The 17,781-nt window shown below is 42.8% G+C and overlaps 1 protein-coding gene across 1 annotated transcript in view; it reads left to right on the top strand.

Moving 5' to 3' along the window:
- The window catches only part of ptpn9a (protein tyrosine phosphatase non-receptor type 9a), a 194,066-nt gene that overhangs the window by 39,319 nt on the left and 136,966 nt on the right, over positions 1-17,781 (top strand). Inside the window, exon 2 of the mRNA XM_080216288.1 lies at positions 16,208-16,351. Coding sequence (XP_080072414.1) covers positions 16,208-16,351 — 144 coding nt within the window. The remainder of the gene's footprint in view (positions 1-16,207; positions 16,352-17,781) is intronic.

Below are 17,781 nucleotides of genomic sequence, written 5' to 3'. Positions count from 1 at the left end.
GAATATTGACCTTTTTATTCTCTCTCTGATTTTGGGCCAAACTTTTCCATTTTATTTTTTGGTGCAGGTATTTATTTTGACAATAGTTGGCTCTGGTGTGTGCGTGCAGAGTTTGTTGTCTGCTGCAGTTTTTTTTTCTCTCTGTATTCTCCAACCTCCACCATCACTCCATTCCCAATCTTTCTACCCCCATAGAACAAGAACAGACATTAAGTGCTACTTTGTAAATTTAGCCCAAGCTTCAAATCCATAAAAGGGGAAATACGTTTCCACATTTTAAAAACTGAAATTGCCAGTGGAATTGCATTAACTTTGTAAGTACTTAACCCTCTACAGTTTCCAGAAAATAGTACGCCCACGCATGTTTCCTCTGTACAAATGCCTGCCGGCTGGTTTCTTTTTAACTGTGCAATACTGCATATTAAAGGGAAAGTACGAAGTGTTGTATAACCCTGAGCATATACAAGGGAAGGTGTACCAACTGTTATCTCTCGAATCTCCTTTAAAACTGTTGGAAACCCATTTTATGTAAAAGTGCACTGACTCTGTTTGAGCTGCTCTTGCCAAAGCTTTTAGTTACAAAGTCAAGCCAAGGGCAATTCCACATGAAGTATTCCTCCCTGGCTGCATCCAGTTTGAGAGGCGCCAATAAATGTACAGATATTGGAAAGATTACTTTGTGTGGAATTACCTGCCAACATGGGCTGGTAGGAATGTGTGTTGTAATTTGTATAACGTTTTTCTTTATAAGGTTCAGGATTACGAGACAATGCTTATCCTTGAGTATGATATTTGAAATATATCTTGCCGAATTTTGCAGAACTACCTAAATTACATACCACAAACTTTTTTTTATTATAGAAATATTGCTGCAGGCTTCGAATGGTTGAAATCCGTAGATGTATTGGTGTACACCGGCTGTTCACACTCAGTGCTTTTCGTTGCTGTGCGTGGGCAGTGGTGTTTTGCTTAGTAAATCTTGGACGCAAATTACAGCATGAACAATGTAGCTGGTGAACATTTTTTTGTCCGTCTTGTTAGAATAAACCATGTTAATGTTCCCTCGTTATCCTGAAGCGTAGGATTCAGAGGACAGGTTTGTGATGTGGCTGGAAGAATTAAGTGGGTTTATGGCGGTATAATGGCTGCACTTTTCATATAAATAAGGCAATTTACATTCTGATTGTAACCAACTGTTCAGTTTGGAAATTGATTTTAAATTCCGGTAGCTTTGCGCTTTGCTAACTTTGGGTGTCATCCAACGTTCTCCCACCACCAACTGTCCTCATTGTTTGCCTCGAGCATCTCGGTGTACCTACACTACTTACAAAAGTGAAAGTCTGGTGCACTCCTCTTACTTCAGTAATTATGCTGGACTGTCTCAAATGCTCTCCTTGGGTGCAAAGCATTTACAACACGTAAACAGGCCATTGGCCTGACACGCTGGTGTTGACGCTCTTTCACTCTTCCCATCTGCATCAGTGTCTCCCTCTATTCCTCTTTCCCTCATTCTTTTCAAGTTTCTCCTTAAATGTATCTGTTCTTTGAATAAAGAAGTTTCTCCTGAATTCCCTATTTGATTTATTAATAACTAATTCTATATTCATGGCCCCTAGTTCTATTCTGTCCTGGAAGTAGGAAGCATCCTTTTTACATCTACCCTTTACATTTATTTTATTATTAATGTCACAAGTATGCTTACATTAATACTGCAATGAAGTTACTGTGAAAATCCCCTATTCAGGTACACTGAGGCAGACTTTACCATGGCCAATGCACCTAACCAGCACGTCATTCGGACTGTGGAAGGAAACTGGAGCACCCGGAGGAAACCCATGCAGGCGCAGGAACACATGCAGACTTCCACACAGACAGTGACCCAAACTGGGAATCAAACCTGCGTCTTGATGCTGTGAGGCAGCAGTGCTAACCACTGTGCCACCGTGCCGCCATCCAAACCCTTCATAATCTTAGACCTCTTAGACCAGTTCAGACCTCTTGTCTTCTCTTTTCCAGAGATCCCTTTCCTGATATGTGTAACCTATCTAGGTTCCAGTGTCATTCAGAAGAATCTATCTTGAATCTTCTCTTGTTTTGTCTTTACAATATGGAGATCAGATCTCTTCACAGCACTCCAAGTGTGATTTAACCAAAATTCTAAACTTAATTAACTTAATTAATTCTATACTTAATCTTTCGACTTTATCATTCTAACCTTATAGAAATGAATCCTGTGTTTTGGTTTTTTTTCTTGGTCCGGAGTTGAGGGGATTGAACTATGAGGAGAGGCTGAATAAACTAGGTTTGTACTCGTTAGAGTATAGAAGAATGAGGGGAGATCTCATTGAGACATATAAGATGATGAATGGGATGGATAGGATAGAGGTGGAGAGGCTCTTCCAGCTCAGAAAGGACAGTAGGACTAGGGGGCACAGCCTCAAGATAAAGGGGGGGCGGTTTGGAACGGAGTTGAGGAGGAACTTCTTCACTCAAAGGGTGGTGAATCTCTGGAATTCTCTGCCTGTTGAAGTGGTGGAGGCTGCCTCGCTAAATATATTTAAGACGCGGGTTGATAGGTTTTTGATAGGCAAGGGGATTAAGGGTTATGGGGAGAGGGCGGGAGTGTGGAACTGAGACACGACAGATCAGCCATGATCTTATTGAATGGCGGGGCAGGCTCAAATGGCTAGATGGTCGACTCCTCCTATTTCTTATGTTCTTATTGAGATGTGTTATTACTTTTAATGATCAGAGTTCCTGTTAGACAAGTATTTTGAGAATTTAAAAGTGAACGTTTGCCTACCTTCTTCCCTAGATCAGGGCCACCAAAGTTCACTTAGTAGCAGTCCCAGCTACTAAATAATTTTGGGCATCTCAAATCAATTGAATGAAGCTTATGGTCTTTTGAAATGACCCATCTCCTTCCACAAGAAGCAAAATGAGGCCTGATTGATTTTTATGCTGAAAAATTGAGAATCTATTTTTGTTAGACAACTATCCTCCGCTACCAGTGTATATCCTAAAATGTGTCCATCTGGCCGTGAATTATTTCTCATTCGGTTTTCTGCTATCTTGAAATGTTCTTTTCTCATTTAAGCTATTAGAACTGAAATGACATGGTCTCTCACTTTTCATGACCTCAGGTCGCAAAGTGCCTCACAGATAATGGTAGTTTTGAAGCATAATCACTGTTGTAGTGTAGAAATCAAAGCAACCAATTTGCACATAGCAAGCTCCGTAGTGCCAAATGATCTTTTATATCCACCCGAGAGGCAGAAGGTGCTTCAGTAATGACTGAAGTATCAACTAAGATTATGTGCCCAAGTCCTCCAGTGGTCAGCTAATTATGAGGTGGTAGTGCAACTGTTGAGGTTTTTGCTTCGGTGACGGGGGTGAGTTTGAAAGGATATCCTTGGCCGATTGCTACCAACTGAACCACAGCTGCCATAGGAACAGGAGAATACCATTCAGCCCCTTGAACCCACTACGCCATTCAATAAGATCATGGCTGATCCATGGCCTAACCCCATGTACCTGCCCTTGGCCCATATCCCTTGATACCTCTACTCACCAAATATTTATCTAACAATTGAACCAGCATCCACCACAGTTTGAGGAGGAGAGTTCCAAACCTCCTCCAGTCTGTGTGTAGAAGTGTTTCTAACATCTCTCCTGAATGACTTGGTCCTAACTTTTAGATGATGGCCCCTGGTTCTGGAGCCTTCAAATAGTTTATTCTTATCCACCCTGACCTTCCCTGTAAATATTTTGTAGACTTCTATCAGATCACCCTTCAAGCTTCTGAATTGGGGAGAATAAAAGCCTAATTTGTCTAATTTCTCCTCGTAATTTAGCCTTGAAGTCCAAGTATCATTTTTGTGAGCTTGTGCTGAATTTCTCCCAGGACCAAAACACCCTTCCTCAAGTGTGGTGCCCAGTCCTGCTCACCGTATTCTCAGTGGGGTCTAACTAGGGTTTTGTACACGCAGCATGACATCTGCATCCCTGTGCTGTATACATGGAAAGACTTGAAAGAACATCTTGTTCTGTTGGGCTGCAAATGAATTCTATTTGGTACAAAAATAGCAGGTTAGTTCTAACTTCTAAAACAAAATGGTTTGTGTTTCACTCTCCTGACTTGTATTTTTAAGGCACTATTTAGAGATTGGACAAGTGTTATTTCATGTTTATCCTTTTTTTTAAGCAGCAAGTATAACTTATGAAAATAATTCCATTACAGAAGTGTTTACTCATCTAGTTTTGTATTTCACAATAAGCATGAGATGTCAAATGCGGCCAACTTGTGAAAAAGAACGTGGGTGAGTGGAAGATGGTATCAAGACTTGTGGGAAGAATTGGGGCTCATTGGAAGATGGGTGGTGGAGCAAAGTTCAGCATGATGTTAGTTCAGCCTTTGCTTGGAAAGCACTCCCTCAGTCTCCGTCTCTGTATTTGAAAACCATTCAAACTTTATTTTCCTTTTCTCAGAGGGGATTTTGTGCAGTTTATTGATTAAATAATCTGTTACTTTCTGAAATGCTTGACCTAGTTTTTTAACCAAATTTTGCACGTATCTTCACTCCTCAGGCAGTGGGTTTCCATAGAAACTGGGCACTTCTGCAAGTTTGTGTGCTGTTTAGTTTGTGACAAGGAATTTATCTCAAAACTATTTTGCCTGTGTGTATATAGCAGCTGCCACTTCAAAAAAAATATAATTGATTGATCAGGATTTTGGGATGCTCTCAAGATGGGGGAGGCACCAGATAAATACAATTCTTTCCAGTTTCAGATGAGTGATATAAATTGTTATTGGTCTCTGAATTTAACATTGCAGCACATGAGATCTGGTATCCTGACATTCAGAATCATTGATGGCGCAGAAGGAAGCTACTTTGTTCGTTCTTGTACATGAGTTAGTTTGGACACTCTAGATCAGACAATTCTCAGGCGCCTTGGAGCACAGCACTGGGAGCTTGGACATCCCACATTGGAACCATACCTTTTACTCATTCCAGGGATGTGGGCATACTGGCAAGGCTAGTATTTGTTGCCATCTCAAGTTGTTCCTGAAAAGATGGCTTTGCAGGTCAGTACAGATCATCCTGCAGATAGTCATGAATGTAGTCTGTACGTGCCAGTATGGGTAGATGACGATCACTGCATTGTCCTGAACTTTTCAGTGTTATTGGAGTGCACATACTGAAGCATCTTCACTCACCCACGTCCTTTTTGCCTGATTACTTTCAAAGGTGAAGAGGATGAATGTGGAGGTGAAATGCATGCCCGTAAGTTGAGGCCTTGCTCAGTCTAGCCCAGTGCATTTGATTGCATTGTAGCCATGATACACTTGTGGAACCGATTAACAGTAAATTTGGCACGTTCTGGTATTTTGTGCAGTAACGGTCAGCCTCATGTGATCTCGCAGCCTACTTGCAGGTGAAATATTGCCCCCCTGATAAGACTAGCTTGTTGATTAGTCCAATAATGCTAAAACTGTTGTTTTTTCTGGGGCTAGAACTTTTTTTTATGTTCTTGGTAATTAATTCTGGGCAGCATGGCGGCGCAGTGGCTGGCACTGCTGCCTCATGGTATCAGAGATCTGGGTTCGATCCCAGCTTGGATCACTATCTGTGTGGAGTCTGCACATTGTTCCTGTGTCTGCGTGGGTTTCCTCCAGGTGTTCCAGTTTCCTCCCACAGTGCAAAAGACATGCTGGTTAGGTGCATTGGCCATGCTAAATTCTCCCTCGGTTTACCCGAACAAGCACCAGAGTGTGGCGACTAAGGGATTTTCACAGTAACTTCATAAAAAGTTTATTGTAAGTCACAAAATGGCTTACATTCACACTGCAATGAAGTTACTGTAAAAAATCCCCTCGTCGCCACACTCTGGCACCTGTTTGGGTACACTGAGGGAGAATTTAGCATGGCCAATTACCTTACCCGCACATTTTTCAAACTGTGGAATAAAACCTGAATATCTGGAGGAAACCCATACAGGGAGAATGTGGAAACTCCACACACAGCCACCTGAGGCTGGAATCGAACCCGGCTCCCCAGTGCTGAGAGGCAGCAGTGTTAACCACTGTGCCACCCTCACCTTCATAGTTGCTGCCACGATTGGCAAGTGGAGGAAGCTCAATTTTTGTTCCACTTCCAGTGATTGTCTGCTTGGTGACTTGTAAACATCCCAACACTGTTGTGACACTTTCAGTGCATGAAGTGCACCCTCCTTGATGTTTTTAATGGCCGCAATTTTACAGTCATAATTTCCCTCATTTTCCAAATGCTAGCCAGCATGACCTCCACGTAACTTACACTGAAGCTTCTGAAAGATATTCTGAAGGTCACATCAATATCCTGGGCAGTCATCTCTGCCTGCAGTTGGTGCCAGTCAGAATTCACAACCTTAGCGCCCACGGTGCTCCTCTCAGTCTGTTGTTTTGTGATTTTTGAAGTGCTGAGTTGCGGTTCTTTTTATGAATGACTTCATGCCTACCTTTTGAAATGAGTAAGCTCTGTTAAAATGCAGCGGCAACTGTTTTAATAATATCGCAGGAGCCACTGTGCATGTGCTAGAAGTTGAGGTTGTGGTGGCGTATAATCACTGGTGCTTGATTGCTCTGCCTGAGCAGGGCTGATCACTATCTGTGGCTTTGCACACCAGCGTGGACTTTTTCTTCATGACTAATAATTCTTAGAAATCACCAGCAGAGACAACAAATGAATGAAACTCTTGCTTTAACCGTGGTAGCTTAACAATTAATCATTTCAATACCGAAAATAACAGTTTTTCTATACTGATTTGACTGAGACCTCTTAGAGTGTATTTGTTGTAATTACTATGATATTTTGTCATGGATGTGTGGGTCAGGTGTATATCACTTGTTCTCTCATGCGGGACACGCCCCTCCCTCCCCTGCTTCTGCTTTGCTTTTCATTTCCGTGAGACTTTTGATAAATGGTTTGCTGTGTTTCTCATGGTTCACGCATGGTTCAGTGAATTGGGCTTCAGTGCATTTACAATCAGAACCCAAGTGGAAGTGGAAGTGTAACTGCTATATGCGGTCATTCATTTGAAGCCTAAATGTGGAAGATCTACCATGCACGTCCAAACAAAACCAAAAAAAACGCTACTTTTAATGAAAGGTGATCAGTTTCAGCGGTGATGCCTTTCTGTTGAGATACCAAACATAGACCCTGTTTGCTTTCTCAGGAGTTTTTTAAACAGTCCTATGGCTTTAGTTTGAAGATGAGCTAGGGGAGATCCCAGCAGTATTTATCCCTCAAAAACATCAATAAAATAGTTTATCTGTTCTGAAACACAGTGCTATTTGTTGGACTGTGCTATATGCAAACTGGCTATAATATTTCCCCAATTTCAAAAGTACTCAATTGGCTGTAAGCTGATTTGGAGTTTGTGAAAGACACTGTATAAATGCAAGCCTCCTTCAAGTGTTGATTTTTCTGTGAGAACCATGTTGTGCGTAGCAATGCAAGGGAACATTCTGTGCCCCTGAAAAATTGCAAGTGTCAGCTTCTCCTGGAAAATGTTGCACAGTGGGGTAGGGGAGGAAAGGAACATGAAATGATGGTTTGCGAGGATCACATCAGAACACTTGTCTATAAACTGTTTGGCAGTGATTTGACTGTATTCTCAATCAGAGAGCCTCCTCATCTCCAATAAACTTGAGAATGCTGTTAAGACGAGTGAAATGCACAATGCTTTAGAAGTACTTAACCAGGCAGAAGAACTCCCACTTCCACCTCACATCTCCTATGGTTTGTGTTTTGTTTGAATGACAGATGTTTTTCCTTTGTAATAAAAAAAAGGAATGAGGAATGTCCGGCTTGTTCTTTATGTCATCATACAGATATTGCACCCCATTTTTAAACTGGTTCCTCTTTCACTGCAGGAGACTGGGTCTCCTTGGTTGTAACAGTAATTCAAGTTAGCTTTCTGATCAGTAACATTTGAACAGGCTGAGCATTATGAAATTTAGTGGGCCCTTTCCCTGCCCCTATATTGTCCTGAAGTAAATAGTTTACATTTGATGTATTATCAGTTTGTTTGTAACAAATGAAAACATCCTGGAGTGTGTGTGCACCTGGTAAACAGACTTTTGGGTTAGTATTTCTATACAGGGGTTTGCAAACATTAATGCGGAACAGACAATTTGGGAAAACCAGAAGATTTTGTGGAGAATTTGAGTCATGGAATGACGCACATATTTAGTTTTTGCTGAAAACGACCAGTTCTCTTTTTCTCCTGTGCTGGATGTTGGTGAACGCAAGTTGGCCACTTATTAGGAGTAATACATTGCAGTAGAATTCTGTACGAAAGCAGTTGTATCAATCGTACGTGATAACTTACCTGAACTTCCCAGGAAAGTGAGGACACTAATTTTCCTTTCCCCCTACGCTCCGGAATTGTAGCTTATGAAATATTCATGTCCTTAATGGCATGGTGGCACAGTGGTTAGTACTGCTGCCTCACAGCGTCAGGGACCCGGGTTCGATTCCTGGCTTGGGCCACTATCTGTGTGGGGTTTGCACATTCTCCTGGTGTCTATGTGGGTTTCCTCCAGGTGCTCCAGTTTCTTCCCATTGTCTGAAAGACGTGTTGGTTAGGTGCATTGGACATGCTAAATTCTCCTTCATGAACCCGAGCAGGCGCCGGAGTGTGGCGATTAGGGGATTTTCACAGTGGCTTCATTGCAGTGTTAATGTATGCCAACTTGTGACTAATGAATAAACTTTGTTTTATGAGGCTATTACAAGGGTGCATCACTGAGATAATTAACACAAAAACTACAGTTCTTACAGGCCTCAGCTAGGTTACATTAGAACGGTGTCTAGTTTTGGTCCCTTTACATAGTAGGGAATAGTCAGCCTTCCTTAAAAAGGACCAGACTCTTTGAATTGATAATGAAAAGAGCAAATGCTGGAAAATCCCTTGGTCATCTGGACTTGAAACGTCAGCTCTTTTCTCTCCTTACAAATGCTGCTGAGATTTTCCAGCATTTTCTCTCTTGGTTTCAGATTCCAGCATCTGCAATAATTTGCTTTTTTCCTTCCAATTGATAGCTTTTGGAGCCTTTGGACATCAGGATTGAGTTACAGACTGTATTCTTTTACTCTAAATTTTGAAAAGATGTGATTGAGGTCTGCAGGGATGAGTTGCTGGTGTGAAGAGTAGGATGAGAGCTGAAAGTTGGTGCTAAACATGTCCAGTGTAAAGTGCAAAGAGAAGGGCACCCATTTTATCTGTGTGATCACTCCTCTCTCACTCAGTTGCTATTTGTTTATTTGATCCTTGAATTGAAGTTAGGACAAACATTTTCTTCCTAAGCTGTGGGTCCTGTAAAAGTGGAGGTACTTGCTGGATGGATTGGGGAGAGTTGAATCCCAACAACTCATGAATGTCCAGTTTCATAATTTTTGTTTAGCTGACACCAGCACACCATATTCCTTGTTCCCCTACCCCTCTCCAGCCCAATCTCACTCTTACAATCTCTATCAAGAAATATAGAGTTGCTACAGTGCAGAAGGGGCCATTCGGCCCATCAAGTCTGCACTGACTCTCCGAATGAGCATCTTATTCAGCACCCCCCCATCCGCCCCCTTTTTATCCCCAGAATTCTGTGCATTACCCATCCACCTAACCTACACGTCTTCGGACTGAATCAATTGAATGGTCCTTCTCTGCACATTTTGATATCCCCCATTGTGAGAAAATGGAAACTGGACACCATTCTAACACAACCAAACCAAGGCTTGAATTATTTTTAATTTTATTTGTAGTTTTATGTTGAATTAGTCCAACAATAAACCCTACTTGTCCTTAAAACAGCTTCATGAGATCAGTTATGGACATTTGTGTTTCACTAACAACACCCCAGATTCTTCTCAAGCTCTCAAATCTTGAGACAACTCTACATGGTGTAAATCTGCCTGAAATAATCTGTCCATTTGCCTCCTGTAGCACCTAGTTCTTATGCACATATGTATTGTCAGCTGTGGGCTGTCTTTCCCCTACCACTCCCATTCCTTCATCCAGCTCACTCATGTAAAGGTAGAGATCAACAGCTTAACACAAATCCCCAAGGACCCACTCCACTGGTGACCCACGTATTACTTACATGGTCCCATTTACAGCAGATCCAAACCTAATTTAGCTTTTCTTTGGAAGAAAGTAAATATATTTCTGTAGTGAAAGAATTAAATGATACAGCATCTGAGCACAGATGGAGGCTGTTTGGCCCTTGATGCCTGTTCTGGCCTTTGGAACGAGCTATCTAAATAGTCCTACTCCCCTAGTCTCTGCTCATGACCCTGTCATTTCTCTTTTTCAAGTATATCAAGTCATTTTTGAAAGTTAGGATTGAATCTACTTTAAACACTCTCTCAGTGCATTCTAACTTACTGTGGGGAGTGGAAACAATGCAGATGTATGGGATTGGGGGTGATCTAGGTAATTGGATCAGGAATTGGCTAGCAGATAGGAGACAGAGGGTGGTGGTTGATGGTAAATATTCGTCATGGAGTTCGGTTACGAGTGGTGTGCCTCAGGGATCTGTTTTGGGGCCACTGCTGTTTGTAATTTTTATTAATGATCTGGATGAGGGTATAGTTGGGTGGATTAGTAAGTTTGCTGATGACACCAAAGTCGGAGGTGTGGTAGATTGTGAGGAAGGGTGTCATAGTTTGCAGGGTGACTTAGAAAGGTTGCAGAGCTGGGCCGCGAGGTGGCGGATGGAGTTTAATGTGGAGAAGTGTGAGGTAATTCATTTCGGTAGGAATAACAGATGTGTTGAGTGTAGGGCTAACGGGAGGACTTTGAATAGTGTGGAGGAGCAGAGGGATCTAGGTGTATGTGTACATAGATCCCTGAAAGTTGGGAATCAAGTAGATAAGGTTGTTAAGAAGGCATTCGGTGTCTTGGCGTTTATTGGTAGGGGGATTGAATTTAGGAGTCGCAGCGTCATAATGCAACTGTACACAACTCTGGTGCGGCCGCACTTGGAGTATTGTGTGCAGTTCTGGTCCCCACATTACAGGAAGGATGTAGAGGCTTTGGAGAGGGTGCAGAGGAGGTTTACCAGGATGTTGCCTGGTATGGAGGGGAGATCCTATGAGGAGAGACTGAGAGATTTGGGGTTGTTTTCGCTGGAAAGAAGGCGGCTAAGAGGGGACCTTATTGAAACATATAAGATGATTAGAGGTTTAGACAGGGTGGATAGTGATAGCCTTTTTCCTAGGATGGAGAAAGCTAGCACGAGGGGGCACGGCTTTAAATTAAGGGGGGGTAGTTATAGGACTGATGTCAGGGGTAGGTTCTTTACCCAGAGGGTGGTGAGGGACTGGAATGCCCTGCCAGCTGCAATTGTAAATGCGCCTAGTTTGGGGGCGTTTAAGAGATCTGTAGATAGGTTTATGGACGAAATGGGATTGGTTTAGATTAGTGGGTTAGTGTTGTTTTTTTTTAAAAGCTGGTCGGCGCAACATCGTGGGCCGAAGGGCCTGTTCTGCGCTGTTATGTTCTATGTTTTAAAAAGTTCTCATATTTATTCCGGTTGGTTGGCCAGTTAGGTTAAATCTGCGTCTGCTGGTGAGAAGCTGGGTTGTATTCAGCTCAGTCGGGGTGTGCTTGCTGGACCTGCCTTTTGCAGTTTGGAAAGTTCTGACCTTTGGGTTTCAGCTTGTTAGTTTGCCCAGTCACACCATCATTTGGAGGTGACTGCTTTAGATTGGCTCATTGAGACAGTCCTAAAGGGGAAAGAGTTAATTTATTACATTTGAGACTTAAGTGGTTTATCTTGGGTGCTGATCAAAATTGTACAGGTGGTTTGACGGGGTGGCACAGTGGGTAACACTGCTGTCTCACAGCGCCAGGGACCCAGGCTCAATTCCTGGCCCGGGTCACTGCCTGTGTGGACTCTGCACGTTCTCCCCGTGTCTGCGTGGGTTTCCTCCAGGTGCTCTGGTTTCTTCCCACAGTCTGAAAGATGTGCTGGTTAGGGTTCATTGGCCGTGCTAAATTTTCCCTTGGTGTGGACCCGAACAGGCATTGAAGTGTGGCGACCAGGGGATTTTCACAGTAACTTCATTGCAGTGTTAACGTAAACTGACTTGTAACACTAATAAATACATTTTAAAACACCTTGTTTGGTGATGTCACTATGGATCAGTTATGGCAAAAATAGATGCTATCTGTGTGTTGCAAGAGGTTTTGTTGTGAGACTAAAAAGGCTGATAAATATTTTAAAATGCAGTTAATGGATTTTTCTCTCAAAGTATTCAAGTATAATGCTGCTATCTTGCTGTATAATTTAAGACCATTACAGCATTTGTTGCAACAACGGCAGGTGCAGAACTGGGAGAGTTAATCCTGTTTTTCAAAATGATTTGATTTGATTTGTTATTGTCACGTGTTAGCGTATAGTGAAAAGTATTGTTCCTTGCAGGCTATACAGACAAAGCGTACCATTCAGCAAGGAGGAGAGAATGCAGAATGCAGTGTTACAGTCATAGCGAGAATGTAGAGAAAGATCAACTTAATGCAGGGTAGGTCCACTCAAAGGTCAGATGGCAGCAGGGAAGAAGCTGTTCTTGAGTCAGCTGGTACGTGACCTCAGACTTTTGTATTTTTTTTCCTTGACAGAAGAAGGTGGACAAGAGAATGTCTGGGATGCATGGGGTCCTTAATTATGCTGGCCGCTTTTCCAAGGCGGCAGGAAGTATAGACGGAGCCAATGGATGGGAGGCTGGTTTGTGCGATGGACTGGTGTTTGTTCATAGCTCTTTGTAGTTTTTTGCAGACTTGAACAGAGCAGGTTCTGTACCAAGCTGCGATACAACCAGAAAGAAGGCTTTCTGTGGTGCATCTGTAGAAGTTGGTGAGAGTGATATCAAACATGCCAAATTTCTTAGCCCCCTGAGAAAGTAGAGCCATTGATGGGCAATCATAACTATAGCATCAGTATGGAGGGACCAGGACAGGTTGTTGGTGATCTGCACACCTTAAAAACTTGGAGCTCTCGACCATTTCCTGTTGATATAGACAGAGGCATGTTCTACACCACCCTACTTGAAATTGATGATAATCTCCTTTATTTTGTTGACATTGAGGGAGAGGTTATTGTCGTCTTATTAGTTCACCAGATCGTCTATTCCTTTTCTCTGTCCTCCACCTCATTTTTGTTTGAGATCTGACCCACTAGGGTGGCGTCGTCAGCAAAGTTGAAACTCGAATTGTAGAGGAATTTGACTGCACAGTCATAGGTGTACAAAGAGTATAGTAGGAGGCTGAGGACACAGCCTTATGGGGCACCGATGTCGAGGATGATCTTGGAGAAGGTGTTGCTGCCTATTGTTCCTGATTGCGGTCTGTGGTTTAGAAAGTTAGGATCCAGTCATTGAGGGAGGAGCCAAGCCCCGGGCCATGGAGTTTGGAAATGGAGTTTTATTGAGATAATGGTATTGAAGGCTGAGCTGTAGTCATTAAATAGGAGCCTGACGTAGGTGTCTTTGTTATCCAGGTGTCCAGGGGTTGAGTGCAGAGCCAGGGAGATGGCTGGTGTCTGTTGCAGTGGTAGGTGAACTGCAGTGGACCTAGGCAAACTGGGAGGCTGGAATTGATTCGTGCCGTGACTAAGCTTACAAAGCCACTTCATCATGATGGATGTGAGAGCCACTGGGCAGTAGTCATTAAGGCATTCTGCCTGGCTTTTCTTTGATGCAGAGATCATGGGAATTGTGGACAATACATTCTTTATTGTCCTACTTAATTTTAGACCCAAGGTCAAATGGAACACTTGAGGTCCAAAGCAATCCTGAGGCATGTGATGAGATTTATCTGCATTCGCTTGTGAGGTTTTTGTAAATTAACATGTAAGACCATAAGACATAGGAGCGGAATTGGGAAGAAATATGTGGGGACCCAAAAGCTTGGAAATGTTTGTATTTCTAAGCTGCTGAGGAAGGGTATTGCGTTTCTGTGTTCTCTAATAAAGAATTATACTTGTAGTAAGCCTGAAGGATTTGCTTTGGATACCACAACATTTACAAGAGCATGAATAGAAGTTAACCTTGGAAACCCAAGGGCACGGAAGTCATGCACTTCCCAGCGATGGTAGTAACATTTGTTGGTTTGAGCAGAAATGTACTGGCATATCTTCTTTAGCTTCCAGCCTATGATTTACATTCTTTCCCAAGATAAACAATTTGTTCTCCCCCTGAATCCCAGCCCTCAAAAACTTGGAAAGCGTCTTCTTTATTTAATTGTCTCTCTGCACCACCATGCATTTCAATACTGATGTCTGCTATTTAGAGTTATTGAGTCTGGCTCTTGCAGCACTTCAACAGAACCACTAGCAGACACAGACAAGCATTTCTCATAGAATCCCTACAGTGCAGAATGAGGCCATTCGGCCCATCGAGTCTGCACTGACTCTCCAATAGAGAATCTCACCCAAGCTCTATCCCTGTAACCCACTTTCTTTCTGCACTAATCCTCCTACCCTACACCTTGGGATACTAAGGGGCAATTTAGCATGATCAATCCACCTAACCTGCACATTTTGGAACTGGGGCATCAGAGGAAACCCACACAGACACAGAGAGAAGGTGCAGACTCCACACAGACAGTGACCCAGGGCTGGAATTGAACCCAGCTCCCCGCTCACTGTCAGGCAGCAGTGCTAACCATTATGCCACCGTATTTTCTTAAACATCTGAGTCCCTTGCCTTTATGTCATTCCTTGCAAGCCATGCTTTGTTATTGAAGAAGTGTGTGGGTGTGTTGGTTCTCATGGAGTGGAGAAGGCTGCATTCTGTCATCATCACTAAGATACGCTCTTATCAGGTGTATGGGGCAGGGGCCCCAAGACTGTAGTTTAATTTCCAGAAGATATCTGTGTAATTCTCTCCTTCCTCCTCACAAGAAGCAGTGGGACATCTACATATGAGGATTTCTGGCACCCCACGAGAGCTTGCAGGTGAACACAATGTATTATAACACCTGCTTACTTCAGTAGCTCCTTCCAGGCTTACCATTTTGCTACAGGAATGCTATCCACCTCCCAATAATCTACCACAACATTGAGTCAAATAGTTTGCTCCCTTGTCATCGCTGGTCAAAATCTTCGAGCTCGTTTCTGCTGACCATAATTGTAGGAGCCTCACCTGCACACCATGTCAACCTTCAAGTAGAAAGCTCACTTTCTTGGGATAGCTAGGGATGGACAGTGAATACCGCTTTGCCAAGAATTGTCCACATCCTAAAAACAAATAAGGTCAAAACCCAAATCTTCTGCCATAGGCTGACAAGATGTAGGCATCTGCTAATGAGATTAAAACTTATGCTGCATCTTAAAGGATGAAAGAAAGGTTAGAGGTTTGAGGTTGGAATTCCAGAGTGTAAAGCCTGGCTCCAATGGTAGGATATTGGACATCGGAGATGCGGTACAATAATATCATTGTACTTTGGGCGAAGACTCATCCTCTTGTATTCCTCTCTCACACTGGTCTCACCTGGCCTAAAATCTCCCGGAGAACTTCGCACAGTGTGAAGTGTGACACTGAGACTTCATGTTTGTTACAGCAGATGCCTCCTCATTTCTGTCTCCAGAGCTGATGGGCAGTGTTCCTGCAGTGAACTGTTGTAACCCGTTTTGTTTTCTTTTCTTGCGAATCTGCCCTTCTCCCTATCTATGTGGAATTTGCCTGACTCTTGAAAAAGTGGTAAATTTGAACTTGTTCATACAGTTCCTCTATGTTCTGAGAATCTTTGCCTGAGGTTAAATACTTTTGCAATAATTGTGCGTTGCTGAAGATTTTTGTTTTCCCTTCTCTCCCACATCCAGCCAGGCAGCAGCAGGGAGACCCAATTCTGTCCTTGTCCCACTGTACTATGCTTTAGGGAGTTGGTGTAGGTTGCCACTGTTTTCTTGAAATCCTGGAAGTCTAATTGGTGCCTTTAGGCAGGGTGAAGTATTAACTCAAGGAAAGAGGCTGATGGTACCATTAACCTTGTTCCATTGTCATCTAAAGGGTTACAAATTCTTTTTCATATTTGCAAAGTGTAATGTAGAAAGTGAGGAGATTTGTCCCTAATTTTAGGCTGACTGTATTTGATCGTTCTCTGCCTCGCCCCTGAAACCACCACCGCAGCGTTTTAAACTTAATTATTTCTGTCTGTCTTACAGGCCACCCAGCAGTTCTTGGAGGAGATTAACAAGTGGACAACGCAACATGGTGTCTCTCCCCTCTCCTGGAATGCAGCAGTCAAATTCCTGATGGCCAGAAAATTTGACGTATATCGTGCCATTGAACTCTTCCACTGTTACCGGGTAGGCTGAATATTGTTGTTAGTGCCTGCAATTTTACACAGGTTGACAAGCCTCTCAAACCCAACAGATGAATATGTGAGACCATGTACATTTGAGAGGGAAGTGGATGTGCACTGCATACACCAAGCAACCTATTTGCGGTGTGGGTGGGCACCTGATAACATAGCTTGTTTTGTAGGTTACTTTCACAAGATCCTTTCAGAATAGAGTTAATGTCCCGTGAATGCATTTTTGTTTTTCCTGAAGATTGTACCGTGTTCCACTGCAGGATGCATGGTTATGCAAATATGTAAGTCACATCATAATCACCCAGTTGATTATTTTTGCAAATAAGTGGTCAGCAAATATGTTCCAACAGGGAGAGTTGATACTGGCAGCAAAAGCTCTTGAACCCTGACATGAGGAAGAAATGGAATCCGTTGAAGCTTTAACGCTTTTGCACAGAGTCTCACGCTTTCAAAAAGAACATCGATGCAATTTTCCAGGAGTTTTCTTTTTCCTCCTTATTGTTGCATTTTGCTCAGAATATTAACATTTAAACAAGTGCTGATATCTCCTTGGAATTGTTTGTTTTGATGGGTTCAAGCCTAATGGTGTTGAAATCTCAGCATAATGTTCCTTACCTCAGTTCCCATCGATAGCACTGGAGCCAGCATGTTCTGAATTTTGGGGAATGGGCAGGAAAGTGGAATTGAGGCAGAGGATCCATTATAATCATAGAATCCTTACAGTGCAGAAAGAGGCATTCAGCACATTGTGTCTTCACCAACCACAATCCCATCCAGGCCCTATCCATGTAACTCGACATATTTACTCTTGCTAATCGCCCCGACACTAAGGGCCAATTTAACATGGCCAATAAACTTGACCTGTACATCTTTGGAGTGTGGGAGGAAACCTCAGGAGATTAAGGAAATTTGGCATGTCAGCTACAACTCTCTCCAACTTCAACAGATGCACCATAGAAAGCATTCTTTCTGGCTGTACCACAGCTTGGTATGGCTTCTGCTCTGTCCAAGACCGCAAGGAACTACAAAGGGTCGTGAATGTAGTCCAGTCCATCACGCAAAGCAGCCTCCCAGCCATTGGCTCTGTCTGCACTTCCCGCTGCCTCAGAAAAGCAGTCAGCATAATCAAGGACCCCACGCACCCTGGACATTCTCTCTTCCACCTTCTTCCTTTGGGGAAAAAATATAAAATTCACGAACCAACCGACTCATAAGCAGTTTCTTCCCTGCTGTCATCAGACTTTTGAATGGACCTGCCTTGCAACAAGTTGATTGTTCTCTGCACCCTAGCTATGACTGTAACACTACATTCTGCATCCTGTCCTTTCCTTCACTATGTACACTATGCTTTATCTGTACAGTGCACAAGAAACAATATTTTTCACTGTTTACTAATACATGTGACAATAAATCAAATCAAAG

This window comes from Carcharhinus amblyrhynchos, chromosome 32 (assembly GCF_965287045.1).
Source record: "Carcharhinus amblyrhynchos chromosome 32, sCarAmb.v2.hapA, whole genome shotgun sequence".
NCBI classification, from domain to species: Eukaryota; Metazoa; Chordata; class Chondrichthyes; order Carcharhiniformes; family Carcharhinidae; genus Carcharhinus; species Carcharhinus amblyrhynchos.
This window is presented reverse-complemented; position numbering and strand designations above follow the sequence as displayed.